Below are 17947 nucleotides of genomic sequence, written 5' to 3' on the forward strand. Positions count from 1 at the left end.
CATCTCAGTCGCTGCCACCACCGCTGTTTGGGGTAGAATTATCACAACTAGGATCCTAATATCTCTATAACATTAGACTCGTGTAGTTTTATGTATTCTACTCGTTGTTGCTTAAAGGATTCTTATCACTGTTTCAATTTAAGGATCTTGATTGTACTATCTTATTATTTTGGTATAACAGGATTTTGAGATCTTCAAGATCAACATAATCACTAATGAATGTATATCTAGCACCTAAAGATATTATATTAGGAATAAGTTTTAACGGATAATTTATCACTTCAACCACAAGAATCAGGATTGATATGAGTTTTACTATATGTGAAAACCTCTCAACAGTCATCTTCACCAATTCTTTAGCGTAATGAGCAAGTACAGGAAGATCCCGGATACTTCGCATATTCAGTTCAACGTTTATCTCTATAAATATAAATGCATCTTCACTAGAAAAGGATAGACAACGATCAACACACCACAACTTCACACTTTGTTCATCTTTTTGCGCACATTTATATCTATTCGATCATTCGTTTTTTCTTTCATTCATTGTATTGTAATCTTTAACATTTAATAATAAAATAACGCAGGTAGGAACGATTGATTCCTCCCAGGATTTTTTTACCTAAGATTTCTTAACTAAATTAAGGGTTTTTCCGCGTTAACAAAATTTTGGTGTCGTTATTCTTTTCGCATTTAACTTCAAATCAGGATCATAACCCTGATTTCAAGTCTTTTATCTTTATCTTCAACGATTTTCATCTTTAATTTCTTTAATTTTGTCTTGAAGATATTCACAAAGTTTCTTTATCAAAAATTCTTATTTCGTACTATTTTAATTAGCAAAAATCTTACTTTATTTTAAGATTCTAAATACCCGACCTCACTTATAAATTTTTGGTCAGAAAATTATCTTGAATCTTTCTACAAAATTATCTTAGGTAATTTTGGTACAAAACAACCGCCAATCGCCACCACCACCAATTTATCGCCACATTGCGTGGGTACAATATTGTATATCTATACTTATATACTACTATATGAATATTATATATTCTTGTTGAAAGATTAGAAAAATGAAAGATGCGAAATGACCATCTTACCCTTAATGAGTTAATTTACACCATTAAATCCTTATCTTTAAAAAAATCTGTATTACCCATTTGGATCAATTACCACCACCACTCGGCGCCGCTACCATCAATACTAGACGTTATCACCACTAGTCTTCGCCACCACCACATCATCACTGCATTGCGCGAGTATCCTTCTATCTTTTAAATTATATAAATCACTATCCTTACATTAGTTACATTTACATCAACCACTCGATACCGCCAACACCATCAATAGTCGTCGAAATCACCACTCATCCCCCATACAACCAGACCATCGTTGCGACCACTACCGCGTCATTGTGTGGATACCGTATAATTTATAATAAATGTTATACTCCATAATAAAGAAAGAAGTTTAAAGTTGATGAATATTTAATATTGACTGAGTGAGGTCAGTTTAATGTAACATATGTTGACTTTCACACATATAAACACTCACACGGCTACTAGTACTATAAATACATGAACTATAGTTGGTTGAAAGATCACGTTACTTATTTGTCTCCCTCCCACTTCTCTCCTTAATTTCGTTCTCTCCTCTACCGCAAAGACTACTCCCTTCACGAAAGGAAAAAAAAAAAAGCATATCACATTATCAATCATATATGGGGCTTCTTAGAGACAAAGGCATCGTTTACAAACCCGTCAACGACGTCGATCTAGGCCCTAACACCGATCAAATCTACCTCCATGCCGACGTCAAAGGTATGTATAGTATACGTCTCCACAATTTACTTTCAGTCTCCTTCATTCATGATACATAAATTGTTTTTAAAAAAAAGAATTACAATATAAAATATACAAGAAATATATATATTTCTGGTGCTGACATATGATGGGAAGGAAAAAGGTGAATTTAATTAAGTTGATACTTTTTTACGTCAATGTGAAAATTGGTGAGTCACACGAAATGAGTGATCACTATTGGAATTATATATGCGTGTTTGAAAGATGAGATTATGAGGCTAAATGTTTGTAATTATTATTCCAATGTGTATATTTTATCTTGTTTGTGTAATTTGATCAACTGCTTAGAAATTAATTTATTATTTATATGTAATTGGTATTTTGTATGTATAGCTCCTCGAATGGCTGGAATAATTGCGAAGCTGTTCGTGTGGTTTCTGGAAATGAAGATAATTGGCACCATCTTGCTCTATTTTCTCAAGAAGAATAATCGAATTCAAAAGGTATGTGTATGGATTTATAAAATATAAATATAAATATATAGCATAATTCTAGTCTTGCAGTTGAGAATACTTCATTGAAATATTGTGACTTGTAATTGTGTATTTGAAAATTACAAATTACAAAATATATATAATAGTAAAACGATATAATTTTTGAAGTCAAACGTTTATAAATTTTTACTTTAAATATTTTAATATGATATATATAAGTTGAAAGTTATATCAATAAAATATACATTTAAAACTCAATCAATTCATATAACTTTTATCAAATATTATATAACACGAATCAAAATATTTATCATCAAAGTTTATATAAAGAAAATTTTGATAAATTTAAAATAAGACATATTTAGTGAGAGGGAGAGAGTAATTTGGTTATGTGTCTTATTTTTCCCTTCCTTATGATTGACATTATTATTATTAATTACTCTATATAGTACGTGATATTTTTCGTTTTTTGAAGCATTATTTTACTATTTTTATTTCTTTTGTGTAAACAAGCATTAGTATTTTTGTTTAAACCAAGTTCATATTATATTGTTTTCGCTTAAAAGAATAGTGTACGTTTTATTATAGTTTGCAAATCATTTAATAAATAATACTCAGTAGTTGATATTGAATAACCAAGAACAATATGTAGAACTATTTAACAATGAATCTACAATAAATAGGAAACACAGTACAACATATCTAACAATAAAATAATAGAGAATAATATTTCTCTAACAATATTTAGCCATTTATAATAATACCTGAAATATACATTTGTACACTGTATTAATGTTGTAGCAATCTCCCTATCCTAAAATAATTAGTTGCTTATGATAATAATATAATAATTGTAAATGCAATTGCAATATATCTAAGATTAAATAGTAAAGTTGCATTATGATAATAATTGCAATTACAACATCTATATTTATATTATATTATAAAACAGATTTACTCTAGATTTTTAACATTGAACTTAAATTTTCAATATGGATTTTAAGTACCTCTTCAAAATGTCATTCCTACTTATCCTATATTTACATAAAATAACTATAATACTCAATTTCTCTTCTTAAATCTCAACTAATCATTTTTTTTTCTCTTTCACCATAAATCATTTTATTATTCTAATTCATTCAAAATCTTTTATCTCAAAAACGTACATCGATAAATTATAAAAATTATATGGGTGTTCTTAAAATTTCATGCTCTTTCATTAGAGTGGTCATTCGATATACTTTCGACGAATTTTTAAATCCGAAGACAGAACCCGTACGGCTAAAGGTGGAGCCCGTCAGGTAAATCATCTCATCACCACCGCCGCCACCATTACATCACCACCTCGCCATCATCGCCGTAACGCGCACGCGAGTACCCCTCTCGTATATTTAATATATATATTTATTTAAGCTTATGTACTAAAACTTCAAACGACTTATAACATTCCATTCCATGTTGAATATTCGAGAAGGTATCTATAAATTTGAAAATGACCGGTCACGTACTCTGCTCGCAATTTGATATCTATCAAACATTTTATCTTTTATGTTAAAAGTTTATCTAAATGAAAATGAAATTATTATATTTATATATTGAAAAAATCGAATATGCATTTGGCTGCAAAGTTCATATATCAGTCTCACACACGTATTATACAAATGATTGATTTTCAAGATAATTTCATAAAAAATGATATAGTTAATTGCATCTAAGCTAAGCTCTATCTATAAACATACGAGTCTTTCAACCTTCAAGATTCTACCATACCATTGTGTCCTGGAAATATATTTACCGAACCATACCAACTTTAAATTTACATTCCAAATAGTTATTTGTCTATGAGACATGATTAATTGGCATAAAACGTAGTTTCATCTCTGCTTCATATATATGTATATTGAAACCAATACTTTAATTATGTATCATACGACTCTATTTCACATGTAATACGACGCCGCATACATTGATGAAAATTAAGGTAATAAACAGTACTATAGTAGGGACTAAAATTTACATTATCTATCAATTACTAGAACAATGTTTGCGGAATGTGATGGCGAATATAGTTTGATCTTTAAGAGAAAATTTCTACAGGGTCTATTGAGTTACTTAAATATGTAATGAAACGTCACTTTTTTGCAACATTTTTGCATCTCATGTTTTTCATTTTTGTTTTTTAAGAATATATAGAAAACAGAAAACGCGTTCAAATTATAATTTTTCAAAAATGTTTTCTATTAAAACATAAGTCATTGTTTTCTACTTTTCTATGAAAAATTAGAAAACACTTTTTTATGTTTTTAAATTTTGATTTTCAATTTTTTAAATTTTGAAGATCTCATATTGTTTTCTATTTTTTGGTTTTGAAGGTGTTTGTAAAATTTTTATTTGTTTTCTAAAAATGGAAAACTCATTTCATTTTCCAAAAAAATTAAAAATGAAAAAGTAGAAAAAACATTTTCAAACTAAACGTGCAGTGTTTCAAATTGATTTCAAAAAGATTGACGAAAGTAATAAATACTAGATAATACATTAATGTAAAAAAGCTTAAAGATGTAATTTAGCACTCAACTAAAAGGAGAACCATATAAGACTAAAATATTAAGTGAAACCCATACTTGACCGATAATTAAAGACTTTGTTTATGGGATATAATATCTACTTATACATTTATAACATGATTAATACAGTATTATCCTTTTTGTGAATAAAGAAATGTCAAAAATTAATATATATCTTTTTTGTGAAATGAAATTAATTTCTATTAGATACCAATTAGACTTTGCTAAAAATAGATCTTGTTGCGAGTTGATTCAATTACTAATTTGCTATATTCAAACAAGACAAGTCATAAGCAATATGTGACTTTTTTTTCTTTGGCATAAAAGTATCATTATTATCATCAAACTTTTATTATGAAATTTAAGAAGTAGTCAATTTAGTAAACCATCTTTTTGTAGATGTGAATAACATCAGTTTATGAAAGAAACAGATCATTAAGCTTCTTGTAGAAGAATGCCTCACTTTGTATATAATTTATATCTACATCTATATATAGTAAAAATGTGTTAATGTCTTAGGTACATGCTCATTACAATGGATAAGTCATTTAAGTACTTAACCGACACGGCGACACATGATAAAATGTGAACATGACAAATAAATTGGTACCATAAAATTATTACAATTTCTTTTTATGTGAATAACACATTCTATATGGATTCATCTAAATTTTATCTTAATCTCAATATATAGGAGAAAACAGGCCCACAAAACTATTTACAAAGGCCCATGTAGCTTTTATGGTTATTAAATTTAGAGATAGAGATGTATTTCATTTCAGCCTCCTTACACACAAATATGAAATAGTTTTAATAAATAAAAATCAAGTACTATTTTTTTTTACTAGCAAAACAATATTTGAGTACTTTCATAAAAGGAATGAGGAATTAATGTTAATATGCAATTCCTAAAAATGGTAAACTTTATTCGGACATGTGAATAGTGAAGTAGCTAATAATGGTTCCTAATAAATTGTGGAGTTGCTATCAAAGTTCATTGCATGTTTACTTATTTTTGTGGTAGAGTCACCAAAGTTTGGTTTTATGACATGTACTATTGGTATATCATTCACCTTATATATAGTTTGTTTCCTAAGATGTATAAACATGATTTACAAATGTGTTATTGTAATTCATCACATATAGTGTTATCAAACTATACTTCATAAAAAAATAGAGCGACGAGTTTATCCATGTTTTGCGACGAAATTTTAACTCATATTATTTTACATTTATTCGTCTCAATAAAATAGCTTATTGTTTTAAGAGACTAATGTTAATTACATGAAGAAGGAATGAACATTTGTTTCCATTAGGCATAAAGTTGAACTGATTTGGAACTGACTATTTTCGATATTCTAAAGGGATTCGAGATCACTCATCAACCAAGAATTAAGTTATATGTTCTAGTCTCATGGCGAACAAACTGATATATGTGTGCATATTTGACTTTATTTATTTATTTTTGGATAAGAAAGTTGAACTCCCTCTTATGCAGCTGGTATCATATGGAGTGATGGAAGATCCACCTCTATATGTTCCTTTGCACCAATACGAAGGTTAGTTTCATGAACATTACTCGAAAAACATTGTCAAGTGACCAAATATACATCTCATTAACATTTAATGGTCAATGCAGACGTTGAAGAAGAGGATGTCAAAAAGCTAGAGCCCGGTCTGTCTCCAGCAGAACAAGTTCAACATGCCATGGACTGTATATTGTCCTCGGACACTATACTTCAAGATTCATACTACAGTTTCCGCAGATGGACGATCTTGGATTACTCAAAAGCTTATGCATCGCGACAAGTAACTCCACTTATGGTAAGTTTACATTTCTGTAATTTTGTGTATGTGGTGGGTCAGATAGGTTTGGTAAGAGGTCATAATGGGTAAGTTTTGTGTGGGTCGAAAAAAGAAAGGGTTGACCCAAAGTACTTTTTAGCTTAAGCTGTAAATGCTTTTTATGAATAACTAGCTTGTCAAACATGAATACAAAGAATTAATATATTTCACTTGTACGAGTAATACTTTTGTAAATGAAATTTATGAGGTTTTATGCATAAACAAAACATTTGAGCGACTTTTGATCTATTTGAATTTGACCCTTTTGTAGCTGATTATCTTTATATAACTTGTTTGACCCGTTTTGTCCATTGATAACGTATATTTACCCGTTTATAATAAACTGTAATGGGTACAGAAAGTCTTTTGCTACTGCTATTTGATTGTTTACAGCATTGGGCTTTTTTAATTGTACAACATTTTTATACTTCTTTCAGGTTGCAGAGCGGTTATTATCAGCAGTCATGCGATCTTCTAGTCCAGACATCGATATGTCATTCTTCATTAGTTATGATGCTCATGATGTATTAAGGCAAGCTACTGAGTCAACTCTACGATACCAGAAAGGTAAATATTTGAACTTGAAACGTGTTGTGCTGTTGAGTATGCAGATTTAGATTTCAATATTTTATTGATGCATGCAGGTAAACCAATATCAGTTCTAGATGGAGTTCCCATTGCCATCAAGGACGAAATAGATTGCATGCCGTATCCAACTACTGGTAATTTCATGAAACTATTTTATTGTTTAGATATTTTTTTAGCAATCTACTTTGGGGGTAATGACTGACCATTATTGTAGGAGGCTCAAAGTGGTTGCATAAAGCAAGACCATGCAAACAAGACGCCATTTGTGTTAATCGCTTGAGATCATGTGGTGCCATACTTGTGGGAAAAACAAATATGCATGAGCTTGGTGCAGGAACTAGTGGGATAAACCCTCATTACGGGTAGAGAAAACCTTGCCTTACCTTTGCAGATCCCAGAACACTTGGCATAAACTTTAACCTGTTGTCTCTCATTTTTGATAATGCAGGACGTCACGGAATCCATATGATCCTACACGTATCTCTGGTGGTTCATCCAGTGGATCGGCTGCTGTTGTGTGTGCAGGGCTATGCCCAGTTGCTCTTGGTGTTGATGGGGGAGGTAAACAGAACTCATACCATGCTAGCCTCAACTTAGATCACATGGTATAAATAACACATATTTGGCTTTTATATCCATTATTTTTGTAGGATCGGTCAGAATGCCTGCTGCTCTATGTGGTGTCATTGGTTTCAAGCCCTCCTTTGGGCGCATACCACATTCAGGGTCAGTAAACTTTTGTGCAAAACAAAATTTCAAAGATAATAAGCTTATGACTTTTGAGGTGACAAAACGGGTGGGTCTCGTGAATTGGCAAGCTAGTCAAAGTGAATAGTTTTTGATACTAGCCCAATGGCTTGACCCAAAACCCCTTCGATAAATAGATAGCGTGTCAAATATGATTACATTTATTTAATTACTTCAGTAATAACCTTTTTATAATAACATGATTGTGGTGGTTGCAATATTACAGTTAATGTACCTTACTCATATTCTTCTAAGATGATTATTTTAGTTTTGACCTGTGGGAGATAAAACATAAATCATATAACAATGACTTCTATCGTCATCACTAGTCTCTACCTTACGTACGTGATCTTCATTGGTAATGCTAAAATTGACTTCTTCTATGTCCCTTTTCCAGTGTTCTGCCTTTGAATTGGACAGTTGGAATGGTTGGAGTACTAGCAGGCACAGTTGAGGATTCTCTAATTGTGTTAGTATATTCGATCTTTGAAACTGCAATTTTTCTATATGTTCTTGTAGACTTACGATTTTCTCATGAGTGCCCCCTTCCTTATCTCCAGTTATGCAGCTATCAGTGACGGAGCAAATTTACACCAACCAAGCATGGTACCTGCCTTCCTCCTATAAGGCTATAAAGCTCAATCATTTAAGATATGCTATTCTTTTAAACTGATCGGTTTTTTTATGTTTCTACATTTAGCAGCCTAAACTACATTTACCAATGCTGAAGCCTTCCAACATGTCTTGTATCAGACTGGCTAAATCTAATGAGGTTCATACTCTTACATTGTGCATTTAGTTTATCCATTAGTTGATGGTAATGTTGATCTTTCTTTTTTCTATCCATGGCCCGTTAGTGGTTCAATGATTGCTCCGATGATATTAGAGCTTGCTGCTTAAGAGCATTGGCTGGTCTACATAAGGTGTATGGATGGGAGGTAATTAAAGTTCATTTTTTTACTCCGACTTTGTTCCTTTTAGTAACATACTCAGAACTACTTAAATGAGTCAAAGTCTAATTTTAATGCATATAATCTCACAAATCATTTTACATCATATTGTTAATAAGATTATTATCTGAAAACTACATTTTGTGGCAAAAAAACAAAATATGACTAATGCATTTAAAAGAATCAAAGAAAGGGAATATAGTTATTACGTGTTGACCAACCTGATTCAATTGGTCTTGAATGGTACTAGATTTACACATTTCAGCTAAACCCATTACCCACCCCACCCAAGTTGCTACCTCTAAGGCACAGAAATCATGACTTCGATTTACATTGTAATGGGATCTTGTTTTTTTTCTGTGTTTGAAGACCGTAGAAGTGACTGTACCAGATATAGAAGTAATGAGGCTGGCTCATTATGTTACAATTGGTTCAGAATGTACAGCATCAATTGCTCATCATTTAGAAAAGACGTAAGTAAATTCATACAAAACCCCAAATCTAATATTCGTATGAACTTCTCTTGCGACAAACTACGATGCTGATTTCTGAACTAAAACTGAATCAGGGGCAGGGCAGAATCAGGCTGGGACGTAAGAGTAGCACTTTCTATATATGGTTCTTTTGACAGCAGAGATTACCTGAATGCACAACGAATCAGGTATTAGCTCTGAGCTATTCCACTGGTTTAAATTCTCATGACATATCATTTTGGTCCTAACATTTTAATTGATATTTCTACTGTAGAAATCGTCAAATGAGGTTCCATGAAAAGATTTTCAGCATTGCCGATGTCATTGTTTCACCTATGGTCGGGTATGATCTTTCACCTTAATACTATATGCTTTGATGTTCCATATACTAAATTCCTAATTTCTGTACCTAAAAAAAGAATGAAAACAAAACTGACATTGAACATATTCCATGTAAATGAAATCCCCTTTTCTTGAAAATGAACAAATTATTGACAACACCATGGATTGGCTTCCTTTGTTTTTGTCAGTGTGACAGCCTATGAAATAAAGGACGATGCTCAACAGACAGGTGAACTGGACTACGTTAATGGAGGTATGTCGCACTTCACTAATAACTCTTTGTTCTTAATTTTCCACTTGGTTTTGAACTTCAATCTTTTCTCTCAGCTGCCCTCGTCCGATATTCAATAGCTGGAAATTTTCTTGGATTGCCGGCTGTGACTGTGCCGGTATAGTCTACTGACTCAAATTTCTTCCTTAAGCGATTCATGTAGTTTTGATACATATTTAACTGAATTTTAAATTGGATGGATGGTGCATTGGGCGAACATGAGTGATTTTTCTATAATTTCCGATTCTTACGTCTTGTATACCAAGTATTTTAACAACTAATCATACTTGGCAGGTTGGGTATGATAGAAACGGGTTGCCCATTGGGATTCAATTTATCGGGAAGCCATGGTCTGAGGCTAAGTTGCTCCAGATAGCTTACGCAATGGAGGTAGCTTTGCATACTCTCATTGCTTTTTACTCCTTTTGTTCTCAAGCAGTTTCTTTATGATCTAACTCTCCTCGTGTACATTCACGACATAATTCTTAGCTTACATTGTTCGTGTAGGCATTGTGCAAGGCCGGATACAAGCAGCCAAAGGTTTTCTATGATCTACTTGCTGAGAGCTAATGGTGTTAGAGATGATCAAAACACAACAGCTTCCATAGTTCCTTAGTAAATAAACAAAAGATGGCGTTTTCGTTTAGTTTGTAGATTGCTTGCAAGGTCTATCAGTCATCAGGTTACATAAAAGTATTTTATATAGGTTACAGTGTGAAACTTCTTTTTGTTATGTATATATATTGGGCGATGTTTGTAGTGTTTATATTAATTTTAAGGTTGATTTAATAAAATTTCATTTGAGAGAGCATATCATTCTCTGTAATTATTTTCGTTAAGAAACAATCGTATATAACATATAAATACAAGATACTATGAGGTTCTCCAGGTACTACGCGTGAAAATGATTGCAAAAACAGTACTCTGTCTATGTTTCTTCTCCCATACCAAAACATGCTTTTCAAGCCATTTGGACTCAGTACACTACTCACTCGTCTAGTTTAGCAGCCGTAAAACATGTCAAGACAGCTTTTACGAATGATCTCCCCCCCCCCCCCCCCCCCCCCCCCCAACATTCTATAAATTGCAAATTACGTGCTTTGTGGGTTAAAATTTGGCAAAAAAACATTTGTTGGGACGGCTTTCGTTAACTTTTTAGATGGAACTAACGGAACATTCCGTCTAAAAGATAATAGAAATCCCACAAAAGCTGCTTTTGACATATTTTAGGCCACAAAAAAAGCATTTTTTCTTAAGGACCGAAATTTCGGTCAAGGACCGGTAAGCGAAATATCGTTTTTTTTTTTAGTATTTTGGTAACATTAAATATTTATATTTTATATAAAATTTTATACTTTATATAATATATCTATTTTGGCAATAAACAAATATGCCAAATATAAATCCAAAATAGATATATCTCAGGAGTCTATATAAATGAATAAAAAACTAGCGTGTGCACTTGCTATTAAAAAACTAGCATTTAAATTGAAATAAAACATCTATAGTGACAAACTCATCTCAACACCACACAATCCTTATCAAGAAAGTTATCCCAAAACTTTTTTGTCATCACTTTCAATTTTATATAATTTCTCACTTCTTGTCTCCCTCTTTCCTTTTATTTTCCGTCATGCCTGCAATCTATTAGATACAAAATATCTTTATCTACAAAATTTCTCACTCCTTTCTACTTCAGAGCTTGATGTTGCTGCTGCGTGATTGCTTAAAGAAAAAAAGGTCAGAAGTTTGTTTTATTAAGATTGGCCCAAAATAGTTAATAAAAAAAGATCAAAACCGGTAAAACCACCGAAATAACCGAAATTCCGAAATAGAAAAGGTTGAATTTCGGTCAAATTTTGGTCAATACCACCGGTATTCTTGGAAGCAAAATCGAAACTGGTATATGAAACCGAAATTAGGTCCACCCACCGAAAACTGGTATACCACTCGTATACCACCACCGAAATTGATAACATAGGTTTTTTGTTTGAACTCCAATAAAGTTATTTTTGACAAGTTGGAGTACTTTTAAAACAATTTGCTCTAATTATTAAATAAAAACTTTCTTTTGTTGTGGATAAAAAGAGGTTGCAAAACAATTGGGATGTGCTTCCTAGAAATAATGATCGGAGGAGAAATTTTTTTAATAAAAATGAGTTTTAAAAGACTAAAGAAATAAAGTTCGGGACATTTTAAACTGTGAATTCTATGAAAATAAAATAACAAAAACTGATAAAAAAAAAATTGAGCTTATCTATCTGAGCTATTCCTAATAAGGCTGACAATTTTGACACGAAACCTGTTGACACGACCTATTCTTAACAGGTTTTGTGTTTGACCTTAACAGGTTTCGTGTCTTAACAGGTCTGGACCTCTTAAGACATGTTAAGATTCGTGTCTTAACAGATCCAGACCTGTTAAGGTTATACATATATATAAAATACTAAGAATTGATTGTTATGATATGATATATGATTTTTATAAGGTAAGATGTCTATGAGCTTTTGTAATGTAAGGATTATTATCGTTATATAATAGTTGAGATTTGTAATAGTTTTTGTATCCTTAAGGGTTTTTTTTTTAATATTAGTAAAGAGTTTTATAAAATATATGTTAACAGGTTTTTTAACCGGTCTTAATAGGTGCACCTATTTTCGTGTCATATTCGTGTTTAAAAAAAATGACACGATTAGTTAACATGTCGTGTTCGTGTTTGACCTTAACATGTTCGTGTCTTAACAGGTTTCGTGTCGTGTGACCTGTTATGTCAGCCTTAATTCCCAGTCCTTTTCTTATCATTTTCTATAACAGTTTTTACTATGTAAGAAATAACTAGGCTAGGTTATATTTCTGCTTATTATAGTGATCTAAGAGGGCTCATTATTGAAACGACACGACCTGATTTAAAAGAATTACGATTTTTTTTTAAGTAGTATTCCACTGCTCCGTAGTGGGAGGTTGCATTCCCCACTGCGCCGCAGTGGGAACAAAACACCCCCTTGGAGCCGAGACTTCCCACTGCGCTGCAGTGGGAGGGCTTACCCGCACTCCACTGCGGCGCAGTGGGAACCCAGACCAGAAACAACACAACTTCAATTTTGACTCTTTGATCAACCTACATCTTTCCAATTCAGAAACCAAGCTTCATAACCCACAATTCTATGTTCAAACAAGTATTCGACACATTTACAAACATATTTCTAACATCCATTTGATCTGCATTAATTTACACAACCATATGGGTCGTTTACCCAAATTGAGACTTTTCAAACCAAAAAGCAAGCTTAGCAAAACCAAAAGACCTACACATGATCAATTTACAGAAATGTACCAAAACATGACTACCAACAATCCAAATATGTGCCAAGAGCCATAGTGAGGATGGATATCTGAGTCTCTAACCAAAGAGTACTATTCTTCCACGAATGGTTAAAATACCTTCAAATCGACTAGCAATCCAAATCAACACTTCAAATCAACTATCACTAGTTCCCTGTTCCGGAACCACCTATAAAATGGTAAACAACTAAAAAGTAAGTGAATGCTTAGTGAATATGCTTGCATACAATCATATAAACGAAGGAGGGCATTGCACAAAGGTCTATTGCATATAGACTATGACACCGTCGTGTCATATCTATAATACTCACCTTTGTGCCAACGCATTACATGGATCCATATAAGTAAATGATTACAATCATAATCAAATTATACAATAACAATGCTCCACATGAGCTATGGCCACCAATTAGGCCTGTAATCAAAGACGGCCCCCAATTAGGCTCAACGCTAAATCAATTACTATACATGGAATCTACCATTGTATGGTAATTGACCCGACGAATATACAAAGATATGCAAGTATACTCACCTCCTTTGCGACACAACAATCAAATCAAGATAACCGCAAATGCAATAATTCAAGCTTTCAACCTATCAAAATATCACCAATTAGTTTGGCTTTCAACATAGCCAAACTAACCATTCAATAGCATTCCTAACTCAACCATCTTATTTTGCTATTGAGTTACATTTCTTTCAAAAATTTACTTAAATGAATTCAACTCATCAAGTTCATCATCATTCCACTCAACTAGCAAAATCACCATTCTTTCATAATCAAAGTTTCAATGACAAACATTCAAAGTCATAATTAAATTCATCAAGTAGCTCAGTAACAAACTATAGGGTACAAGAATTTGGGTGAATATCATATAATAACCCAATACTAGCAAAATCCCCAAATTCAACCTCCCAAGAACCCTAACTCTTAAAAATAAATAAAAACTAAGTTAATGGAAATCAATACCTCAAAAGTGAAAGACAATAGACTAGGGTTTTCAAATCACAATCTCCTCCCTTTTCTTCTTCTAAAGTTCGGCCACCACCACCATACACAAACCCTAAGTTTCCGATCTATGATGATTGAAGATGATTATTATTATTATTATTATTATTATTATTATTATTATTATTACAATGAAACTAAGCTTTGATTGTTAAAAGAAACAAGAAAGAAGATTTAAGAAGTGTTTAGAGTGATAATGGAATGGTGAGTAATGGAGGGAAGGATGGTTGACACATCCTCAAGATACCACACCCCTTTTTCTCAAATTAGAGGGCATTATATCCGCTATTCGCTAAAGTTCCTACTAAATTAATCCCATATCCAAAGATAAAATACTAAGAACTTATTTTAATGTTAAAACTATAAAAAAGATTAATTTATTACCTTAAAATTATTGGGATGTTACAATTATATCTCTTTTGGTTGCCTTTTCAGTTTGTGAAATATATTGACCCCACAGGCACACCCTAGTCAATTTTGAGAAAAATCAATACCTCATCATTTTTTCAGGAGAAATGAAGAAATGGTGGTGTGGGGTCCTGTGTCACGAGACCGCTCAATTTGTTTTTTTTTTTTTTTAAATTGAATTTGTTGTTTTTTTAAAGCGGGAAAAAAATTAAAAAAAATATTATTAGTGTTATTTTAAGAGCTTCAACTCCAACCACAATACAGTGATGTCTTCCAACATGTTTTAATACTTAGATCATCTCCATTTACAACCTCTAGTTGGCTGAACAAATCCAAATGAATTAAGAGGAAATTTGACTGGCCCAAACTACTTTGACCAACCAACTAACATATTTAGTCACCAATGGATCGTCTAAAATTCCTCAACAACCTCACTCGTTGTCCACTCAATCGAGCAGCCCGTCGCCTTCCAACGTAACATATAGGCATATAGCTTAGGGCCCATAAATCTGAACTGTAATGATGCACTGTGATGCCGCTTCCCCTCTGGAGTCTGGACCAACTGCAAGCTCACCAAACTCCGGTGCCCATCTGGTTGGAATCTGAAACTCGAAGAAGTGCTGAAGTTCTTCAATTGGAGGTTTATCTGTGTATCACATATAAACCATTTTGTGGTCATGAAGCAGTGTTCTAGGCTTTTCAATTTTTTTGTTTAATAAAAGAAAAGATGCAGATGCTTTTGCTCGCAACATATTTATAGATTGATGGCGTGAATCGGAAAATCCATTGCCATCAATTCCACTTAATAAAGATGTGATTGGAATAAATGTCATTGAGATCACTTCAGGATCAAGTTGAACCGTTTGACTCCATATGCGGTGATCAAGTTAAACCGTTTGCCGCTAACACTGTGCATTTGGTTTTATCCTTTACTTGAAGCTAAGGTTGATCTTTCTCTTTTGGTTCTATGACCTGCTAGCTAAGAGCTAATGGTGTTGGAGACGAGTAAAATGTGCGACAGCTTCCTTAGTTACTTGGTAAATAAACAAAAGATGGCATTTTCGTTAACTTTGATCGTAGATTGCTTTCAAGGTCCATCATTAATTAGGCCACCTTAAAGTATGTCATAGGTTACAATGTGCAGCTTCTTTTTGTATATATCTTGGGTGATGTTGGTTGTGTTTATATGAATTTTATGGTTGATTTAATAAAGTTTCATTTAAGAGAGCATATCATTCTCTTTAATTATATATCCGTTAAAAAACAATCTTAGGATAAAATATAAATATAAGAACTATAAGAACATACTATGAGGTTCTCTAGACACTACGCGTGAAAATGATTGCAAAAAGGGTAACTCTATCTATGTTTCTTGGAAATCATTCCTTTGATATTGATCATTGTGTTTCTTCTCCCTTACCAAAAGATACTGTTCAATCCATTTGGATTCTGTACACTACTCACTCCTCTAGTTTTGAAGTTGTATGGAAATTTCTCAACCTTGAACAAAATTTTATAATAATATTAATTATTAGATAAAAACTTTCTTTTGTTGTGTTAAAAAGGAGGTTGCAAAAAATTTGGGATGTGCTTGCTAGAAATAATGACCAGAGGAGAAATATTTTTGATAAAAATGAATTTTAATTGGCCAAAAGTAATAAAGCTCGGGACATTTTAGTGTGTGAAAATACAAAATGATTTAAAAAATAAAAAATCTATGAAAATAAAATAATAAAAACCGATAAAACAATTTTGAGCTTACCTATCCGGGTTATTCCTAGTCTTTTTCTCATTATTAATTTTAAACACTTTTTACAAGTTAAAAATAACTAGGCTAGGTTATATTTCCGCTTATTATAGTGGTCTAAGAGGGCTCGTTATGGTCTTTTGGTTGCCTCTTTAGCTTGTGAAAAATACTGGACCACAGGCACGCCCTCATCGATTTTGAGAAAAACCAATACCTCGTCGTTGTTTTTTTTGAAGAAATGAATAAGTGGTGGTGTGGGGACTTATGTCAGGGACCGTTTGATTTGCTTTTTAATAAAAAAATAAATTTGTTGTTTTTTCAAAGCAAGAAAATAAAAAAATAAAAAATAAAACAAATTAAAAAATATTATCGATGGTCATTTTAACAGTTCAATTTTTGAATCTATTTAGTTTATATATACCATTCATTCCCATATGTAAACGCACATCAAAATAACAATTTGAACAATAATAAAAAGAAAATCAACATCATGTCTAAACCAAACACTCCAACTTCAACCACAACAAAATGATGTCTTTCAACATGTTTTCAATATGTAGATGATCTCCATTTTCAACCTAACCCAACAATATTATCTATTAAAAAACGGATCTCTCTCTCCTAAATTCACCCAACCAATTAAAACCAATTTTTACACTCTCATTAGTAACTAACCAAAATAAACTTCTTAATATATAAACTCAACTTTATGAACGGATCCCTTTATAAATCTTATAAACAAATTTCAATTCACTTAATCGTTAAAAACATTAAATAAATTAATTAATCAATTTTGAGTTGGTTGCTTTCGTATTTGTATTTGTATTGTCAAACACGTTTCTAAGATATCGGTAGGACGCATGATTGATAAACGTTCGATCCGCATAGTAGCCGGACCCAGCGGACATGTATTTCTTCTTTTCAGATTCTCGGCAGACAGGTATGATTTTCTAAACATTTCTCATTTTCCGTCTTGCACTCCTTTGTGGCCGGAGGTCCCTATGGAAGCAGTCTCTTTACCTTTGTGTAGAGGTAAGACTGTCTACAGCTTACCTCTCCTATACCCCATGCAAGAATTGGGTCTTGTTGTTGTTGTTGTGCACAAGTCCAAATAAACTAGAGGAAATTTGATAGGCCCAACCTACTTTGGCCAACCGAAATGAGTATGGTTTTAAATCCCACATACCAGCTCAGTCGTTGTCCACTTGATCGACCAACCCGTCGCTATTCAACATGGCATTGGTTCGAGCCTTTTAAAGTGGGGAAGAAGTGCTCAGTTGCTGGTTCGAGCCATTTTCCTTGACTACGCCTAAATATATATATAATGCTAGGTAGGACTCCTTGGCCTTGCACAGACCATATGCA

The 17947-nt window shown here is 32.5% G+C and overlaps 1 protein-coding gene across 2 annotated transcripts; it reads left to right on the top strand.

The window, feature by feature from the left end:
* The first annotated feature begins 1617 nt into the window (after positions 1-1617).
* LOC122581284 (fatty acid amide hydrolase-like) lies at positions 1618-10870 on the top strand. Of its 2 annotated transcripts, none has more exons than XM_043753484.1 (20): positions 1618-1820; positions 2196-2305; positions 6359-6419; positions 6500-6684; positions 7143-7272; positions 7350-7427; positions 7508-7655; positions 7742-7854; positions 7944-8019; positions 8438-8509; positions 8601-8646; positions 8741-8812; positions 8898-8978; positions 9360-9463; positions 9559-9651; positions 9738-9806; positions 9994-10058; positions 10133-10194; positions 10371-10466; positions 10584-10870. In XM_043753484.1, the coding sequence occupies exons 1-20, from the start codon at positions 1721-1723 to the stop codon at positions 10644-10646; spliced, it is 1824 nt and encodes a 607-aa protein (XP_043609419.1). In that variant the 5' UTR covers positions 1618-1720; the 3' UTR covers positions 10647-10870. The 2 variants fall into 2 exon arrangements, with proteins under 2 accessions (XP_043609419.1, XP_043609420.1); XM_043753485.1 differs by having other exon boundaries at positions 8744-8812.
* The last annotated feature ends 7077 nt before the right edge of the window (positions 10871-17947 follow it).

This window comes from Erigeron canadensis, chromosome 9 (genome assembly GCF_010389155.1).
Source record: "Erigeron canadensis isolate Cc75 chromosome 9, C_canadensis_v1, whole genome shotgun sequence".
Classification (NCBI taxonomy): domain Eukaryota; kingdom Viridiplantae; phylum Streptophyta; class Magnoliopsida; order Asterales; family Asteraceae; genus Erigeron; species Erigeron canadensis.

What these genes read in the sequence shown, in the direction of transcription:
- LOC122581284 (XM_043753484.1), top strand. Translation starts at nt 1,721, where the DNA reads ATGGGGCTTCTTAGAGACAAAGGCATCGTTTACAAACCCGTCAACGAC. An exon ending in GGGATAAACCCTCATTACGG is followed by an intron (nt 7,656 to 7,741) that starts GTAGAGAAAACC and finishes TTGATAATGCAG; the next exon opens with GACGTCACGGAATCCATATG. An exon ending in GTTGAGGATTCTCTAATTGT is followed by an intron (nt 8,510 to 8,600) that starts GTTAGTATATTC and finishes CCTTATCTCCAG; the next exon opens with TTATGCAGCTATCAGTGACG.